General features: G+C 43.6%; 1 protein-coding gene across 1 annotated transcript in view; it reads right to left on the reverse strand.

The window, feature by feature from the left end:
- kmt2e (lysine (K)-specific methyltransferase 2E) overlaps positions 1-17,786 on the reverse strand; it is a 139,574-nt gene that overhangs the window by 18,639 nt on the left and 103,149 nt on the right. The window contains 10 exon segments of the mRNA XM_060903807.1: positions 155-410; positions 548-657; positions 741-858; positions 968-1,098; positions 1,216-1,416; positions 7,199-7,237; positions 7,345-7,523; positions 11,025-11,164; positions 11,330-11,547; positions 15,811-15,919. Of these exon segments, the coding sequence (XP_060759790.1) occupies positions 155-410; positions 548-657; positions 741-858; positions 968-1,098; positions 1,216-1,416; positions 7,199-7,237; positions 7,345-7,523; positions 11,025-11,164; positions 11,330-11,547; positions 15,811-15,919 (1,501 nt within the window).

Consider the following 17,786-nt stretch of genomic DNA (forward strand, 5'->3'; position numbering starts at 1 on the left):
GGCTGACAACATGATAAACATGCACTAAGTGTAAGTATATAAATGTAAAATAAAGATTTCCTGTAATGAGCAATAAAAAAAAGAGAAATAAATGAGTGTGAAGGTAAAGCGTACATGATAACAGTGTGTGTGTGTGTGTGTGTATACACACTACCTGGTTGTTTGAGATGGACACTCGTAGAGGAGACAGCTTCCTCTGTTTGCTGTCGTTGTTCGTTTTGGCCTTGGGTCCGTCACAGTCCAGGGTGAGGTTCTGGTTCTGTCCGGCCTCGTCCCGAATCGCCGGCTCTTTATCTTTCCTTCCTCTGCGCCGTGTAGCAGAAACCAGGTTCTCCGTGGGCTCCAGGTTGTGTTTGAGAACAGGACATTCCTGATTCCCTCTTACACATGCACAGTCCACTTTATATTTACTACACACACACACACACACACACACACACACAGATGAGTGTCAAAGAGGTGCACATGGTTATTCTGTTCTTTTTTGTGAGTGTGGTGGAGTTCAGTGGTGAGTGGTGTGTGTGTGTGTGCACGCGCCCACACTCACCAGTTGCTATAGTCGTAGTCGAACCCGATGGTGATCTCACTCCCTTTGGGTATCGACCTCAGCGAGTAGATGTACAAGTGCAACATGCCGTCCTCGATCACATGACGCACCTGAGACAGGAACAGGAAATAACTCATTTTGCACCCCTTTCACTCAGTTACAGTAGCATGACGTTCGGACGGTGATCGCTCACCTCTGCGTTGGGTGTGCAGGACCGGCGAATAAACCGCGCTTCGTTTCCGAAGCTGCGCGCGTCCACACACATCTCCAAACCGTCAAACTTGGAGTAAAACAATACGAACGGGTACGGCCTGCAGGGACACGACAACATGTCAGCTGACTTCCTGTCGAACCATTCGGGGTCCTAAACATTCTGTAACTGAACCCGTAACACGAACCGATGCGTCTGGAGCCGTTTACCTCTTAAAGAAGTAGCCGTTGGCCTCGAACTGCTGGCGGAGCATGAACTTCCCCCTGTACTCGATCAGCAGGGAGTCTGCCGCGAGATCACGCACCGCCTTCAGGATTCGCTTATTCTTCTGCACGTGACTCTGAAACACAGAGAAACAATCAACATACCGTACAGACTCGGACAGTGAGGCGTGTGTGTGTGTGTGTGTGTGTGTGTGTGAGAGAGAGAGAGATAGAGAGAGAGAGTATGCGTATACCTCTACAGGTGGTTTGAAGGCCGCGGGGTGTGTGTTGTATGCGAGTGTTTTGCCATCCCGGGCCTCTTTGACACGCAGCAGCACTCGCACGTCGTCGCTGTACTGATTGGTGCTCGCCTCCTCATAGCGCTCCATCCACGACTTCACCTTACTCTCCCACAGAGACGGAGAGTCCATGGGCTCACACTCCGGAGCTGAGCCCTGACACACACAACAAATACATCAACAACAAGTGTATATACACACACACAGTTAGGTCCATAAATATTTGGACAGAGACAACATTTTTCTAATTTTGGTTCTGTACATTACCACAATGAATTGTGAACAAAACAATTCAGATGCAGTTGAAGTTCAGACTTTCAGCTTTAATTCAGTGGGTTGAACAAAATGATTGCATACAAATGTGAGGAACTAAAGCATTTTTTAAACACAATCCCTTCATTTCAGGGGCTCAAAAGTAATTGGACAAATTCAATAATTGTAAATAAAATGTTCATTTCTAATACTTGGTTGAAAACCCTTTGTTGGCAATGACTGCCTGAAGTCTTGAACTCATGGACATCACCAGACGCTGTGTTTCCTCCTTTTTAATGCTCTGCCAGGCCTTTACTGCAGCGGTTTTCAGTTGCTGTTTGTTTGTGGGCCTTTCTGTCTGAAGTTTAGTCTTTAACAAGTGAAATGCATGCTCAATTGGGTTGAGATCAGGTGACTGACTTGGCCATTCAAGAACATTCCACTTCTTTGCTTTAATAAACTCCTGGGTTGCTTTGGCTTTATGTTTTGGGTCATTGTCCATCTGTATTATGAAACGCCGACCAATCAGTTTGGCTGGATTTGAGCACACAGTATGTCTCTGAATACCTCAGAATTCATCCGGCTGCTTCTGTCCTGTGTCACATCATCAATAAACACTAGCGACCCAGTGCCACTGGCAGCCATGCATGCCCAAGCCATCACACTGCCTCCGCCGTGTTTTACAGATTATGTGGTATGCTTCGGATCATGAGCTGTACCATGCCTTCGCCATACTTTTTTCTTTCCATCATTCTGGTCGAGGTTGATCTTGGTTTCATCTGTCCAAAGAATGTTCTTCCAGAACTGTGCTGGCTTTTTTAGATGTTTTTTAGCAAAGTCCAATCTAGCCTTTTTATTCTTGAGGCTTATGAGTGTCTTGCACCATGCAGTGAACCCTCTGTATTTATTTTCATACAGTCTTCTCTTTATGGTAGATTTGGATATTGATACGCCTACCTCCTGGAGAGTGTTGTTCACTTGGTTGGCTGTTGTGAAGGGGTTTCTCTTCACCATGGAAATTATTCTGCCATCATCCACTACTGTTGTCTTCTGTGGGCGTCCAGGTCTTTTTGCATTGATGAGCTCACCAGTGCTTTCTTTCTTTCTCAGGATGTACCAAACTGTAGATTTTGCCACTCCTAATATTGTAGCAATTTCTCGGATGGGTTTTTTCTGTTTTCGCAGCTTAAGGATGGCTTGTTTCACCTGCATGGAGAGCTCCTTTGACCGCATGTTTTCTTCACAGCAAAATCTTCCAAATGCAAGCACCACACCTCAAATCAACTCCAGGCCTTTTACCTGCTTAATTGAGAATGACATAACGAAGGAATTGCCCGCACCTGCCCATGTAATAGCCTTGGAGTCAATTGTCCAATTACTTTTGGTCCCTTTAAAAACAGGATGGCACATGTTAAGGAGCTGAAACTCCTAAACCCTTCATCCAATTTTAATGTGGATACCCTCAAATGAAAGCTGAAAGTCTGGACTTTATGTCCATTATATAACTATAACTTGAATATGTTTCAGTAAGCAGGTAAAAAAACAAAATTTGTATCAGTGTCCAAATATATATAGACCTAACTGTATATTAGGGTGGTCCTGAAATGTATGGGAAAATTTTTTTTTTACCAAAACATTCCGACCACCCTACCATTTTTTTACACAGGCTAAAAGAAGGCAACAAGCAAAATTTCAGAAAAATTGGTTAATATTTCGAGGTGCCACACAAGGTTGCAAATCGGGTTAAGCCGTTAACATTAGTTGGTGCGTAGACTGTTGCAGAGAAGATCTCAAACCCCCAAAAAGTCACAGTTCTAGAGGGAATATGCCACTTCTATGAAAAAGAAGAGGCAGGAAGAGTTTATAGACTGATAGAAGGTTAACGTTCATGCACTAAGAGGTTCTTCAACAATGAGCACTGATCGTAATATGCTGATGAAGTTGTGAATGTTTTTCTTTCTATGTTTTTCAGACGGCTAGCAACAGTAACACAAGTAGTACCGGTGGTGCAAAGCACAACAACACCAGAAAGGACAATTTTGTTTGGTTAATTGGTCGCACTTCCAAGGAACTGTCTGGGAGAAAGCTTCCTTCTGCTAGGGAAGTCCTTAGTGTGTTCTTTTATCGCCACAAGACACCAGAATACTGAAGGGTTTAGAAAATCACAGACTAGTAATAGCTACTGTTACTTTGAACACAGGAAGTTATATTACTGTATTGTTTGTATTAATATGAAACAGTTAATAAGCCACATTATTTTATATTGTGTCTTGAGTGAAAACTTTAAAGTGCTGATGACACGTTTTTGACATCTTTGGCGATGTTTTATAACATAAAAAGTAATTCCCGATGATCCATATATTAATTCACGAAGGCGCCTATTTTACAAATTATGATAAAAAACGCGGCTATTTGGGCAAATTTGACGGGGCTGCAGCACCCAGGAGACGAAGGAGGAGGAGGAGCTATATGACGTCAGCGAAAGAACCTTCCTCCTAACTTACCAGTTTGTTGTTGATGCGGCAGGTGTTCAGTTTATCATTATTAGTATTATTATTATACATTATTATAATAGATATAGTTATTATGCCTTCGCGTTGTGTTGCCGGCTTTTGCTTCAAAACCCACAAGGATGGGGTAAGTTTATTCAAGTTTCCCAGAGGTCCTGAGCTGCATGCGAAGTGGGTGAAGCAAGTCAGGCGCACTCGTGACAAGTGGGAGCCCTCACCAACATCCATCCTGTGCTCTGAACACTTCGATTTGGATTGTTTTGACACCCTTCCCAGCTTAAAAGAATCTCTTGGGTGTGCAGTTCAGCACAAACGTGTGTTACTACAATCAGCAGTGCCTACACAGTGTTGCCAGATTGGGAGGTTTCCCGCCCAGTTGGGCGGTTTCAAGTGCATTTTGGTGGGTTTTGAACATATTTTGGGCTGGAAAACGTCAGCAGTATCTGGCAACACTGCCAGTATTCCGGAGGGGTTCTACTAGTAGGTATGCCGGATCCAAAGACAGTCCTCCTGTCAGAACATGTGTTGTGAAACGACACAAGATAAAGGTACGTAGAGCTATAGGTTCTACATGATAATCATAAATGTAATCACAAAATCGGCGTGATATCAGTCATGTATTTGCTTGTGAAAGCTTGCAGCTTTCATGTAACTGCCGCCTAGCAACGAGAGGCAAAGGGTAAAGAGGGTAGGCTATCATAGATTCTATTCGGAAGAGATCAACACAATTCTAGACTCCCAGAAGAGGAAGAGCTAGCACTAGAGAGTTCACCGGCGTTTTCATGCACCATTTCCACTGAGTAGAACCAGAGTAGAACAGCCAGTGAACCGCAGCGCGTTCTTCCGCTGACGTCACAGCATGGCCGTGAGCCACGGACCCAGTTTTCTTGCGCTGTGCAATTAAAAGTTGGATATTCGCGTAACAACAGCTTTTTTTCACGGAATTATAACAGAAATCTAACATGTTTGCCATGCTGTATCGTTTATTTAAGAAATTGCATAGAGTCATGTTCGTGTCATCAGACCTTCAGGGATCCCAGCAGTAATTGAAAAAAATAGAGGAATGTAAGAAACTATCAGCAGGGGTCAAGGGCGCTGCAAGCCCCCTGAAGCTGTTGAGATTTTAACATTTAAAGATGCTAGAGAACACATTTTTTACATAGATTTAACATAGAAAAGCAACAGAATTTAACAATAATGTGTATCTATTTGATGCCATATTTTGTAATCAATGACATAAGTGGCAAAAAAAATTTGTTATTTATAAAAATTAGATGAAAATGTAGCTTTGAAGAATATACTTCTTCTAACCCGGACACTGTTCCGCTATCTCTTTTATGGACGATATCTTTTTTCCACGACATATTGAATGAAGTTCAACGCATTAGAAACAAAAGCACAAACGGAGTTAAAACACATTTTCTAGCAAATGGGCGCAGCCATATTGTTTTCTCATTCTATCGCGTACAGTCTCGCTGTATTTACATCAATTTAACTTCCGAGTGTTCCCGAATGTCAACGAGAACAAACGAAGCTGACAAAAACATCGCTAAACAAGCAAACCAAATCAGAACGTATTCTGCTGGTCATTTTACTTAAACATATTTTTAACGGATATACAAGAGATTTAACAAAAAAAAACCCACCACCACTTTGGCTAGAAAAATAGCGGAATTCCGCTAAATAGCGGACGTCTGGGATCCCTGGCCCTTTAATGGCTTTGTGGCACCTCTAAACATTGTTCAATCTTAACCAAATTTCGCACAATAACTTCTTTTAGGTAATGTAAAAAAAAAGGTAAGGTGGTCGTAACAAAATCCTAAAAAAAAGTTTTGGGACCAGCCTAATATATATACACACGTACACACATACATATAAACTGCTATAATTTACGCAGCAAAACATTCAACACACACACACAAACATGCACGCATGCATCCACAAACACTCATACACACACACACACACACACACACACACACTTAAACACAAACGCATGCAAGTTCTAACAAACACTTGCGTGCACACAAACATTCACACACACAAACGCTACATTCACACTGCAAGGCTTAATGCTCAATTCCGATTTTTTTGTGAAATCCGATTTTTTTGTGAGGTCGTTCACATTAACAAATATATGCGACTTGTATGTGATCCTCAGTATGAACGAAAAGCGACCTAAAAGTGTTCCGCATGCGCACTGCAGGATACGACGACGTCACACGCAGTGAGCATGGCCAGTGTTTACGGAAGTAAAACCGCCCGGTTGCGGTATGGCCCATCCAATCTAGCTTGAATAGCTGCATCCCCCCAAATGGAAATCAGCTCCCTAACCTCTGCGTCCTTCCATTGAGAAGATTCAGAACCTTCACAGCCCGAAGCGTCCCTCGCATTGATGTCATGCGCAGGGGCGCAGATACGTTTTTTGAACTGGGGGGGGGGGGGACAAAGCTGCCAGCAAACCAACCCCAACATGCCTGTCAAACTTGTTGTTAGTAACCATAGCAACCAAGCTTGAGCTCGCAACCTGTGCAGTCTGCGCAGCTCAACCAACCGAATATCAGTCTTTGTTTTGTTTTATGTGAGTTGTTGCAACTATGTATACACTGCTGTGCACCTCAATAAACCGAATGGTAATTAGTCTTTTGATTTTTCCGTGAGGTTTGCCTTATGCAAAGAAAGACAGCATAGACGTTTTTTCCTCCCTATAAGTGGGGGGGACCGAACGAGGTGAATTTAAATATGACTCGTCCCACCCTCTATCTGCGCCCGTGATTATGCGCCATGTTGTTGTAACTTTTTTGAGAGACCCGCCGCCTACTTCAGCGCAGAATAGTGACGTTTGTGGCTTGTTGATGACGTGTAAGTCGGATGAATGCGACCTGGCGGTTCAGACTGAAGTCGCATATGAAAAGAGCGGATAGGAATCGGAATTAGGACCACATATCCAAACGGCCTGGGTCGGATTTGAAAAAATCGGATCTGTGTCGTTCATATTGTCAATAAAAGATCGGATACAGGTCACATATGGGCGAAAAGATCGGATTTGAGTCACTTCAGCCTGCAGTGTGAACGTAGCCAAAAACTTAGACACATGAACACTCTTGCATGCACAGACTCACACGCACACACTCGTGCACACACAGTTGTTAGTAGTGCGTGGTCATGTGACCCACCTTGACTCTGTTTGACTTCCTGGAGCCTTCTCTAAACGCCTGTACAACAGACACATGATCACAGTAAGACACAACACATCTCACTACCTCAGCTGTGTGTGTGTGTGTGTGTGTGTGTGTGTGTGTGTGTATACATGTGTGTGTACCTTCTTGGCACGGGCGGGTGGGGCCGGCTCCTTCTCTCCGCTTTTCTTGCGCTTCTTGTCGTTCTGCTTGTTGCCGAGGCGGCCGGTGGTGAGCGTGATGCTGCTCGGCGTGTGCTGGAATGTGGTGTAGAGCTCCAGAGGAACTTCATCACCGCTCTCTGTAGCACTGGTGTCTCCATCTGAAACACACACACACACACACACACACACACACACGTTATTTCTGCAACAGTGAACAGCGAGTGTTTCGGAAAATATAAACTATTGGGTGGATAAATGCTGACACAATAAACTCAACATTAAATTTGGCGTTAAATCCCTGACTTCACGCCTGTTTAAAGTAACTGTAGCATACGGATATAACCAAAAAGATTTGGATTTTTTCTTTTAATAGAAGGAAAGACGTCAAATTTTGGCGTTTTCATGAAAAGCACTGATCAAAGAATAAACAAATTAAAAACAAACATAAGTGAATCAATGACAGGGTAAAATAAACATTGTTAATTAAATTTGTCACTTTCAAAGATTTGATCTGAATTACTCAGAATAAAGTAAAACGTTCAAACTAACTGAAAACGATTTTGAAAATTCATTTCGACAAACTTCCAAATCAAATCGCAACAAAAGTTAGATTAATTCTGCCGAATTTATTTTCCCTTCCGTTAAATTAAACAAACAAATAATTGAAAATTAAAAATCACACAGAGAAAAACTGAACTCGAGCACTCGGTTACTGCTGCTCACCGGGAAACAGAGTCGACTCCGAATTTTATTATGATTATTATTCTGAAAGAGGGAGAGCTGAGAGTGAGATCACAGCAGCGTGTTCTGGTTTCTCCTCCACGCTGGAGACGGGGAGGTGAGCAGGAGGCTGAAATAAAGAGGACGAGCACAAACCCGTGCTTTTATCCGCGTCCTGGAGGTGTAGTGTCCTCTGGAGACGAGTGACTTAAGCTGTGTTCACATATATACCGGTACGATCGTGGTATAACTGTATCGATACAAAGTATACCGGTACGGTTTAGTGCATCTGTCCACACCAGCGAGAAATGTTTGCAGTTTTCTTTCACGGTAGTTGAAATGCGCGAAATGTTTCCGTGGTTACCGAGTAACTTCCTTCCGAGAATATGGTGCATGAAACAACGTGTGTGCGCTTTTTGTTGTCAATGTACAGTCTGTATTTCTGGTGGTCATTTATTCAGTCGAATCGTATAAAACGCGCGAGGCAGTTGAGAAAGAAACAAACGAATCTCCGTTCTTCACTATTTTATTCAGCGAAGACATCGATTGAGGTGTGTGACTTTGTGCTTGTGCATTATATTTGTATCGATACAGAACCGCTTCATCTGTCCACACTACAGCGAAGCGCTACTGTATCGGTACGAAACCCATACATTTGTGGGTTTCGTCCCGATACAGTTATACCGCTACAGTACCGGTATAGTTGCTAGTGTGGACAGGTGTTGCGGTACGAAAGTAGTATCGTATTGGTACAAAATCCCTAGTGTGGACAGGGTACTAAATCAGGGATGAGAGTGGGTGGTCACCAAAAAAGCAGAAAACAAGATGGCGCCCGAAGCCGGGGGTCTGGGAGGGATACCCCCCCCACCAGGAAAATTTTGAAAAATAAGGCCTTACAAACTAGCCTGGCAAGCCAGACTAAATGTGAATATTTAGTCTGGCCTCGATCCGTAGACATTTCCGAAGCGTGTAGGAGGAACAAACCGCTGTCTTTCAAACTGTCTCTGTGCGTATAGGCCAACGCTCTGACCAATCAGCGCAACAGTGACAGTGACGTAGTCAGAGCGACAGAAAGCAGTGGGGGAGGCCTTGAAATAAATAATTTTTCAAAATACGTATTAATTAATAAACAGTTTCTAGATATTAAGAAGTTTGGAGATAATGAGCACAAGTTTGGAGTCTGTACCACATACACTCATTTTTTTTCCCCAAGGGTTTGCTTAAACTGTTTTTGAGAGTTTTTATTTAGTGGTGTTTGGTGAAATAATTTCCCTTAAATTTAAAATAACGGGAAAATAAGAAACAATCAAAAAGTAATGTTTCAAAGCTGTTTATTAATTCTTCGTACTGCACAAACTAGCCCCATCCTTTTGGCTACGAGCGGAGCCAGCTGGTAGATCAGACTTTTGCCATAGCCGGTCGGCAAAACAGCGAAAACGTCCTTGAAAAGGAATGAGCGGAGAGCCTCTTCCTGCTCATGTTTCAACGAAAACTCCAAGTCTAATTCTTCTAAAACTGATTCCAAAGCGGAGTCAAACGCGCGCTGTTCACTAGCCGTAGCCATCTTTCCTGTTGTGCTTTCTCCAGCGTCGCGCAGCTTTGTCGTCACTCCTGCAAAAGCCCGCCCAAAGAATCCAAACAAAAACCTTGCGTTGTGATTGGCGGGCACGATTTGATGCCCGGGGTGTTTTTGTTTATATGGTGCGAGGCTAGACCCACTCGTAGGCAAAAATATTTTTGGCCGCTAGGCGGGTGGGTCTAGTTTACTAGGCTACTTACAAACCACTTTTCCTGCAATCTGAGCTGTAATAGATAAAAAAATCTGTTGTCTTTTTTTTATATATTTACATGAAAATGTGTTTCAAATCAATCGGAGTATTGTTTGAATTCAAAATAAAATCACATTCTACATTCAAGGGTATGGTTATAATTTATGATCAACAAAAACGACAAACTAAATTCACATTAAACGCGAGTTTTATTAATTATCAAAATGTTTGTATATTAAATAAAATTTCTTAGGGAGAAAAGGTCAGTCACCCTACAGTATGACCTCATTAGTTGCATATGATTTCAAAGTCTTTTGAAATATTTAAGTTTTCAAAACTGTCAGCATTAATTCAGATTTACTGACCATCATATACATGTTCAATGTATTAAATCAAACGAATGCTAAGTTTATGGGATAATGTCTGTGTACACTTTATACAATTATTTATAGTTCACAGTCGCTTCTCATTTTCATTTCATCATTTCGACGACTTCTTCAGCCTTTTGGCCAAAGACAAAAGCTCGTCAGTCCTCTCTGTTTTTTATACCAGCATCGATTTCACGTACCTTCGCTTCGTCTCGCTTGTCAATTGTATTCGGCATTTTGAGTAAAAAAGCCGATACGAAAGAGAAACGTATTTTTGAAGCGCAGCGACGATGAACATGTGCAAGTTTCGATAAAACAGAACGATGCGGGTACTTTTGTAAGAACTGTTATGATTGGCTTTTGTTCTCTCCCACACTCTTGTAAGAACTGTTATGATTGGCTATCGTGCTCTCGCCAGCGATGTTTTGGCCAATTACATTGTAGATAACACGTATTCTACCGCGAGACTTAAGATGGCGAAACTGTAAACATGTAACATCGTCGTACGCTTGAGTATCACGAAGGAACATACCCCAACCCCCCTCAATGAAAAAAAAAAAAAAATCTCAACGGATTTGGCATAATATCGATTTTCGCTCAGAAAAAGTGGAAATCCGCCGAAAAGCGGAAAACTCTCATCCCTGCTAAAGTGTGTGTGTGTGTGAGAGAGAAAGTGTGTGAGTGAGTGTTACAACAGAGAAAGTCCAGCAGGGGCCAGCAGAGTCACACACTGCATTACAATGGGGTTTTAAATACACAGAGAGGTGTGTGTGTGTGTGTGTGTGTGTGTGTGTGGACTCACCGGACATGTTCTCCCTCTTCCTGGTCTGCAGCAGGATGGCGCGCTCTCGGTCGAGACTACGTGGCTGGCAGCGCTCGCACAGGTACGTCTCGGGAATGTGCTGCCGATCGATACCCATGCAGTCTATGTGCTGCCACACACTGACACACACACACACAGAGAACAAGTGTTTGCTGATATAATGCAAGTGAGCTCAGGAACTAACTTGTTTACCATTAAATGTAACTATAAACAGATAAAAACTACATGTTCTTTCGCTAAAAATCTTACATTTTGCTGTGTGTGCGTGCGTGCGCTCTCCTCACCTGCACTTGTCGCAGCAGATCATGTAGCCGTCATCGTGTGTGAAGCCGCAGATGCAGCGCGTGATGTCGGCTCCGTAGCTGCTGTCCTCCGACGTGCTCAGCGTGGTGCCCCGGGACGCCTCGTCCTGCCCAAACACGCCCTCGCCCGGACGCATCAACACCGACGGTGGGGGGGACGCGGGGGGCGTCGGGGGCGGCCGAGCCCCATAGTTATGATCCTGACAGAAACACACGGGAAGGCGGAGTCGGACACATCACTCCGGAGTGTGCGTTCAGACACACAGTGCTGTGTAAAGTGTGTGTGTGTGGGGTTATGGGTAAAGGGGTTATGAGGTTTTCCTACACTGCTGCGTTTCAACTTGTATTCCTGCGTGTATCTCGAGCGCTGAAGGTTAAAGCGTGTCCCGTTTTAATGACGCCAAATAAACGGCGTTTTGGTTTTTTTTGTCCGTATTCAAAACTCAGATTTCATTCATGCATTTTATACATCAACCATCTGCACTGTAGAACACATTATAATTAGAAATGAAACAATCCCACTTCCTCTTTCCAGGTCCTGAGGCTCCTCCCATACTGATTCTGTTCAAATCCACTCAGCTGGAAAATGTTTCAGTTAAAACTCTCGCATAAAAACACCGACTTTGAAAATATAATAAAGTATAAAGATAAGAAAGATAAAATCAGTCTGAACAAAAGAAAAAAAAAAAAAAGAGGAGGAGCCAGACTGCATGTCCAGTCCCAAAGATACATTTTATTCCCAAACCCAATTCCGATCGTTGCCGTTCGTTACAGGAGCTGATATCTGACACGCTTTCTCAGATATCTGATCCACCTTTCTTTATTTTTATTTTTTTTGCAAGTGCCAAATTTATAATCATAAAAGATATGGCTTGTAGCGCTGCAGCAGGTCATAATAATAATAATAATAATAATAATAAAAACAACAAACAACTCGTACTCATCTCCAACAATACCACAGACCTCCACAGAGCCAGGAGAACGTGATTGGTCAGGTTCTTTAAGTGGGAGGGGCATACTCTCTCTCCCCCGCCAACCACAGCAACACTCGTTAATTCCAGGAGTCTTTGAGGTCGTTTATGAGGAAGACCGAATCCTCGTGGACACGTTGAACTAGGGCTGTGCGATATATCGAATATACTCGATATATCGCTGAAAATTCTGTGTGCGACACATAAAATTATTATATCGTAACTATCGAGGATTTTATGGTCATCTTCCGACTTGCATTCGTTTCGTGTTTGTTTAAAACCTTTTCCGGTGGTTTTCTCTCTGTCCCTCAGGCAGTAACGTGAGAGGCTGCCTAAGGGTAAAGAAAACAATAATGTCACGCACTCGCCAACCAATCCCGGGCGACATCTCGGTGCTGAAAGGAACTTCCGGGAAGATTTTCTAGTTTCGGTTGTGTTGGGCAGTTTTAAGTGCGTTTTGACGGGTTTTGAACATATTTTGGGCTGGAAAACGTCAGCAGTATCTGGCAACACTGCCGGCGGGAAGATTTTCTAGTTCCGGTTTACAGCGCTGACTCAGTTCGTGCAATCGCTGGTGTTGCATAGGCGACCGTGTAAGCTCTGTCAATTTCAGCGACAAATTAAAAATGGAAGCGGACGAATTGATTCCTAAAAGAACTAGTAAGGGGTCAGTCATCTGGCATTTTTTGGATATCGCGAGGAGGACGTGGAACAGCAAATGCCAGTTTGTAAAGTGTGCAAAAAAAAACCCTGTCATCACGAAAGGCAGCAGCACTACACATATGTTCCATCACCTGAAAACTCACCCGGTACAGTATGAAGAGTCTCTTAAACTCCAAACTACTTGCCCACGAGCTGAAACCCCCCACAAGCTAAACAAATGACCATAGCGGCCTCGTTCTCCAAAGCCCCCCATATGAGAAAACGAGTCAGAGATGGAGAGCTATAACGGATGCAATCACTAACGTCATTGCCGAAGACATGATCCCAGTTAGTATAGTGGAAAAACCAGGCTTCCAAAAATTACTAAACACACTCGATCCCAAATATGAGTCGCCTGGTCGCAGACATTTTACAGAGAAGGCAATACCGGAATTATACACATCTGAAGGCCAATTTATGCTGACAACCCAGTCCTCGCAGATAGCGTCGCAGACAGTGTCTGCGTAGCCCCCCCACCTTCGCAGACGCTCTGCGCGCACCTCCCAAAAATTGTGACCACCGCAGAAGCCTCGCAGACAGCGTCGCAGACAAGAGGGCTCTGATTGGTCCACTCTACATCCGCTGTACACGCACTTCCGCTTCCCTACTTTCCCGGTTTGGTTTGTTTTCACGACCGGCATTTTTAAAAACACGAGCGAAGATGGAGCAGCACGAAGAGCGGTTGATCGAGGAAGTGAGGAAGTACGGACATCTATACGACTCCAGTTCTAGTCATTATAAGTAACCGGAGGATAAACACTCCACTAACCACACCCACCAACTACTCCTAGCGATTTCGCGCCCCCTTGCGGTGTGGCGGTGAATAACATCGCGCACGCCTATTACTCCCCGCTCAACGATAAATTACAACTGTCTGCGAAAAGCTATCTGCGAAAGCCTTGTCGCAAGAGCATGCAGAGGCCCTGAGATGCAGAGCCAGAAAACATTCAGTTCAAAAGTGTGCAAAGAGAGAAATGATGTTTTGCAGATCTCTCTCTTCTCTCCCTCAATCTCTCTCTCGATTGCGAATGTTCCAGTGGTTCTCAGTAGTCAGGTTAATAGCTTGGAGATCTATTTTTTAAAATAATTTAATGAAAGAGCACTTTTCTTATTTAGGCTAAATGTCTCTCAGTGTTGAGCTGCACTTTATTGATTTGAGCTCTGAGCAGCTCTGTATTGTTTTGCCCCTTTGTTGCAATTTTCAAGATTGTTTTTGCAGTTTGTGCCACATCTTTGTTGAATAAAAATAGTCTTATTTCAATTCAATTGTGATTCATCACCAACATGAAAATTTAAAATGTGTTGTTGAAAACCACCTGTAAAGTTAACCAAGAATGTTATTTAATCTGCAGGGATTGTAGTGAAAACAGTAAAGAGTAGCAGTTAGATTTCACGGGGTCCTTTAGAGGAGATTTCAATATATCGTATATCGTCAAATGGAGAAAATGTATCGGGATATTCATTTTTTCCCATATCGCACAGCCCTACGTTGAACTATTCCACTTTTTATGCAATTTATGCTTCACTGCGCGCGCGCGTGTGTGTGTGTGTGTGTGTGTGTGTGTGTGGGCAAAACAAGCTGATTTACCATAAACATGTAAAACAGTGCCTAAGCAACGAGGAAGTTAATCATCAGGTGGAGAACGCGTTTAAACGCACGCGTGTTCTGGATTTTTCTTTCTCAAGGTTCGAATGCATTATAGAGGGCTATAAAGAGTCTGATTCGGGTCGTCAGCCGTTCGACGCTAGAACAGCGTTTCTGTCTAACAGTCACGTGTGACGCTGATGGTAAAATGTAATCTAGTTTTCTGTCCACAAACCCAGTGGAGGATGTTGGGGGTGCTGTGCTCGTTTCCATAGCAACAACCGACTTTTCAGCTCGAGAAACGGACCGCTCCGAGCCGTCCTTTCGAAACGATCCTAGCTTGGACGCGAGGATGACGTAGACAGGGTGAATCGATTCGATTCTTTATTTTTCAACTGAACGGAAATCAAAAATGGTTCCAATCATCACTAAGGAGCGATCTGATTCATCGATTCACTGCCTTTCAGATTTTTGTAAATGAAGTATGATTTTATTCACTGAACAGCGAGACGGTTCTGCGATTCATTACTTCTCGTTTCAACTGAAGCGATTTTTTTTTTAATGGAAAAATGATTCAAATCAATTCGGTTCAGTAAACAGTAATATATTTCAATGATTCTTTTTTTTAATTCAATTCAAAAGCAAGAATGATTCAAATAAATTCAGTTTAGGAGGGACGGTAACAGGGAGGAGGAGAGGAAGGAAACAGGAAAGATGATCGAAAGGAAGGAATTCAACATCAATTTTGCTAAATTACAAAATGATTCAAATCAACTCAGTTTACGAAAGCTCAATTCGATTCAGTGATTCATTTCTTTTTAATTCAGCAGTAAAGTAAGAATGATTTGAATCAATTCAGTTCACTAAAAAAGCTAATCGAGTCACTGATCAATTCAAATCAAAGCGTTGTTAAATTTTGTGAAGAAAGAATGATTTGATTCAGTGATTCAATACGACACGACTGAATCGATCAGGACAACCGAAACTCAGTTCAGTTCTTTAACACTGACGGGGCTGAATCAGAGAGAGATTGGATCTGACACACCACCGGTCACCTGGGTCAGTCTGGAGGTGTGCAATTTGCCCTTCTGCTGTGCTGCACAAGTATTGGCACCCCTTTACCCATCCATCGCCGCTGTGTGGATATTATTTGTGTCGTGATTTATCAGGTGTGTGAGACAAAAGTTGTGTGTGTGTGTACTCACGGCGTAAGGCAGGCCGATGTAGCTGTGCGAGTGGTGAGAGCTACTGTAGATCTGATGAGGATAGCTGGACTTCTCCACCACTACAGGGCTGGCCTCCACAGATTCAGGTCTACACACACACACACACACACACACGTGAGAAACAGGTTTGACAGCAACACTGTATTTACTATGGGTGTGTACATGTGAGAGAGAGAGAGAAGACTGAACAAACCAGGTTCAACAGAACAACAACAACAACAACAACCACCACAACAACAGGCAGGAAAAGCAGCAAATAATAATAATAATAATAATAATAATGAATGAAGGAGGAATAAAAAAGAAACAGGAAGTAGTAAAGCACAGAGCAGAAAAAACAAGGAAACAAACACAAGAAACATTTCATGCCATGATCTAAACATGACTGGTGTGTGTGTGTGTGTGTGTGTGTGTGTGTGTGTGTGTGTGTGTGTGTGTGTTGGACTGCTTCCAACTGTAAGACAGTAGGGTGAGGGAGAGGACACACACACACACCTGAGTAGAAACACCATCTAAGACATGCCCACTCACATCATTCACTCCGTGCGTGCGTGTGTGTGTGTGTGTGCGCGTGTGTGTGTGTGTCCCAGCTGAGTGTAAGGAGTTGATAGGAAGTAAAATAACAGAACTGTGTGCGCTATCTCTGCACAGTGAGAAACAGCTCTAACGTCCACACACACACACACACACACACACACAAAACCAGTAGATCCACACTCTGACGGAGGGAATGGAACAGACAGAACAATGGTCTCACACTCTCGACGCAAATTTCTCTCATTCATTTCTGACATGAAAATAAACAAATAAATAAATAAAACCAGACGTGCTTTATTTTCAGATCAAGATCCGTCATCTGTAAACACTGCAGCTGCTCCATTACACTGCTAACTACTGAGAGAGAGATAACAAGAGACACACAGAGCGAGAGACGGAGAAAGGGACAGAGGGGACACACACGGAGAGAAGTTTAATAAACTTGTGTTTATTAAATAAAAGTTTGCAGTCAGACAAAGTGAGAAGGGAGAACAGAACGAATGCAGCGAAAGGAAGGAATAAAGGAAAGTCCATCCGTCTGTCCATCGTCTCTCCTGCTTATCCGTCAGGGTCGCGGATGAGCTGGAGCCTATCCCAGCGGAGTACAGGTGAGGGGCGGAGTTCACTCTGGGCAGGTCACTAATCCGTCACAGGACTCGCACAGATACCCCTTTTCCACCAAATCAGTTCCAGGGCTGGTTCGGTGCTGGTGCTGGTTCACAACTCGTTCAACTTGCGAGCCAGCTGAGAACCAGTTTGCTTTTCCATAGCTCGCGGTGCTAAGCGGAGCCACGTCATTACGTCGCTGTATACGTCAGTTACGTCGCTGTATACGTCATTACGTCGCTACTGCTGGTTCACAACTCGTTCAACTTGCGAGCCAGCTGAGAACCAGTTTGCTTTTCCATAGCTCGCAGTGCTAAGGGGAGCCACGTCATTACGTCGCTGTATACGTCAGTTACGTCGTTGTATACGTCATTACGTCGCTACGTTTGCATAAACCTTGGCGCGAATATCGAAGCAAAAACAACACGGAAAAAGAAGAAGCAGCAGCAACAACAATAATAATAATGGACGACTTCGCGTTTGTACAGCTGCGGCTTCTCGTCGCTTAAAAATGGCGATCTTTCGCGGTCTTGTTATTGTTGTTGGTCTTAACAACTCCGCCCCCCCGCTGACGTAAGCGGTTCTTTCCTCTGGCCCAGCAGAGAGTTGGTGCTAGCCTGGAACCGGTTTTTCTGGCCCCAGAGCCAGTTCTTTGTCAGTGGAAACAGAAAACCCGGTTCCAAACTAAGCACTGGCCCCGAACCAGCCCTGGAACTGCTTTGGTGGAAAAGGGGCAAGAGAGACTCGACCACCACTCACACCTCAGGGGGTTTAGAGGAGCCGGACGACCCGCAGGTCAGAACACACCAGAG

Source organism: Neoarius graeffei, chromosome 21, assembly GCF_027579695.1.
Source record: "Neoarius graeffei isolate fNeoGra1 chromosome 21, fNeoGra1.pri, whole genome shotgun sequence".
In the NCBI taxonomy this organism is placed as follows: Eukaryota; Metazoa; Chordata; class Actinopteri; order Siluriformes; family Ariidae; genus Neoarius; species Neoarius graeffei.